General features: G+C 46.5%; 1 protein-coding gene across 1 annotated transcript in view; it reads right to left on the reverse strand.

The window, feature by feature from the left end:
* The window catches only part of LOC119576128 (leucine-rich repeat neuronal protein 3-like), a 35,554-nt gene extending 33,756 nt beyond the window's left edge, over positions 1–1,798 (reverse strand). Inside the window, exon 1 of the mRNA XM_037923692.1 lies at positions 1,439–1,798. Coding sequence (XP_037779620.1) covers positions 1,439–1,447 — 9 coding nt within the window. The 5' untranslated portion in view covers positions 1,448–1,798. The remainder of the gene's footprint in view (positions 1–1,438) is intronic.
* Between the last annotated feature and the right edge of the window lie 702 nt (positions 1,799–2,500).

Raw genomic sequence — 2,500 nt, forward strand, 5'->3', positions numbered from 1 at the left:
GGGACACTGCAAAAAGTTAAACTGCATTCCCCAAAGAAAAACCCCAAGCCACAAGAAAATCCGTGATTAGTGAATCCAAAAAATAGATGATCGAATCGCCACAATCATTACTTTTCTATCGTAAACATGAAAATCCTTCTATATGAAGATAATAGTGACAGGACAAGGATGCAGAAGGATCGAACCTTGTGACCAACGAGGCGGGTCACGTGAGCGTCCTCGCTTCTTCTCGTTTGTGGTCTCCTTCTCTTGCTTGTCCGTCTTTGCTTACAGTTTGGCGAGAAAATGCGGAAAATAAACCCAATAAAGCGGAAATAAAGAGAGGAAGAGAGAAGAGCGCGTAAGGCGAGAGAGAGAGCGATAAAGGAGAGAAGCGGTTCCCCGTTGCTATGGGAAAGCGTCTCTGTTTCTTTACTGTACTTCAATTTTGTATCGGCAGTTCCCAGGAGTAATATGAAGCATTAGTTAAGGGTTACCAAATTGTCAGTAATGCAATATAAGTCCCGGACTCAGAATACTGACACCCGAGCCGAGGGGGGAGGGAGGGAGGAGGAGGCGTGCGGGGGGGAGCAATGCCAGTTCACCTTTAAGAAGACTACCACGCAAGCTAACAGTTCACCATTAGCCTGCTAGCGGGCCACTGTTAACCCTGTTAATGTACTTTATCGTGCTTTTAAGCCCTCACAGACCCACAAGACTTTCATATCACGCAGGAGAATGATTACTGGCCTGAATTTACACCGTTTCCTTGCCGGTTCATTATTGAATATACGGTGCGTGTCGGAGCCTCTGATAAGGGCTGAGTGTACCATGACTGCAATTGTCATAAGTTTTGCACGTAGTTTGAACTTGGATTTTTGTTTGTAAGTACTTTGTGGTGAGCCTTCCTCTAATTGGAAATTAGTTTCGTGCGCACTCCTTGCACCAGACGGATATCAATGAACTTCTCATCGCCGAGCGGGATAATAAGAACGCTGTCTTGTCATGATTGGGATGTCTGTTAAGGATTGCACTATTTGTGGGAAAACAGTCCCGTCACTGTCAAACTTTTTCAATCAATTTGTAGATCACATTTTTCGCTGCAGACGTGTTCGCTAGTGATTACTGATATTCTTTTTCTTTTTCTTTTTTTTCAATAGATAAAATGAAAATCACTGCTAGTACTTTTTTAACACAACGATGAATTATGCCGCTCGTTGTTTGCGAAGACTTACGGAAATATTGGAACCCAACATTGATCTTGGTAAAGTGACGTCATGCGGGATTGGTGGTTAAGCTCGTCTCAAATTTTAGTTCGGTAACCGACCAGCGGTGAGGAAGCACACCCTTCGTCAGAGCGAAAAGGAACACATCAACTCGTAGCGGAGGAAGTGTGATTGAATGGCACAGAGTAAACGCGGAGAAAAGTTAGATTCAACCACAGAAATTCAATACTCACCATCATCATTTTGGATTTCTTATTTTTCTCTTGGCAGTCGAAGAAACTATCACACACTATAGCGAACTGGATCGACAATCTATAGAATTACAATTATTCCTTCCCGGTGCACTCTACTTGTAGCGCGTCACCTTTCCTCACTTTGTTACCACTCCTCGCCAAACACTGGATTGTCACGCCACGTGGAGGTCGCTCCCTTACTGTCCGCTGCGGATGGGAAAAGGCCCGCTCGGTCACTGGCACACTGTGTCGGGAGGACGGAAACACCGGGGACTTTGGAAGCAGATTAGGAGGTGTGTTGGCCTGGGTCTGGCCTGGCTGTGGGGCCGCTGGGCACTCGACTGCTCCCGTCAGTGCGGTGCGACAAGGCGCGGGAGCCTGACGCTTATCTCCTGCCCCGCTCGAGTGTTCTTATCAATTACTTAACCTTATCGCCGGAGGACTTGGCGTACATCTCGTTAGTCATTTCCTTCGACCGATACTCTTTAAAGCATGCCACGCACGAAGGGTGTAACGGATATACTCGTAGCTTTTATTAAGTTTGTTCTCGAGAGGGACGTCTCACGTGCATTTCAATACCTCAAACAAGTATGACGACGGTCGATAGACATCATAAAGTGGGGGAGGGGGGTTGGTTTCACATCATGTTATCTGCCAACCAACGCTTATCGTTATCGCCCCAGGTATGGCGTCGATAACGAACAACTGCACTTCCACAACATCAAACTGTCGCCAGGATGGTTTTCGGAGGAAAGTTTCTTGGTCTTCGAACTGGAACATATGCGCGTTTGACACATGGTTGACCAGCGAACACTTGCCGACTCCCGCTGGCTCAGAAGGAGAATACATAAATCATGGATATAAACGCGTGTGTATGTGTATGTCTCCATGTCCTTGTGTAGGAGTTATGTGTAGGAGTTATGTGTGTGTGTGTGTGTGTGTGTGTGTGTGTGTGTGTGTGTGTGTGTGCGTGCGTGCGTGCGTGCGCGCGCGTGCGTGCGTGTGTGTGTGTGTGTGTATGTATATGTTTGTACTTAAAATCCGTGTCTGAATGTATAGGGA

The sequence above is a fragment of the Penaeus monodon genome, chromosome 8 (genome assembly GCF_015228065.2).
Source record: "Penaeus monodon isolate SGIC_2016 chromosome 8, NSTDA_Pmon_1, whole genome shotgun sequence".
Lineage (NCBI taxonomy): Eukaryota > Metazoa > Arthropoda > Malacostraca > Decapoda > Penaeidae > Penaeus > Penaeus monodon.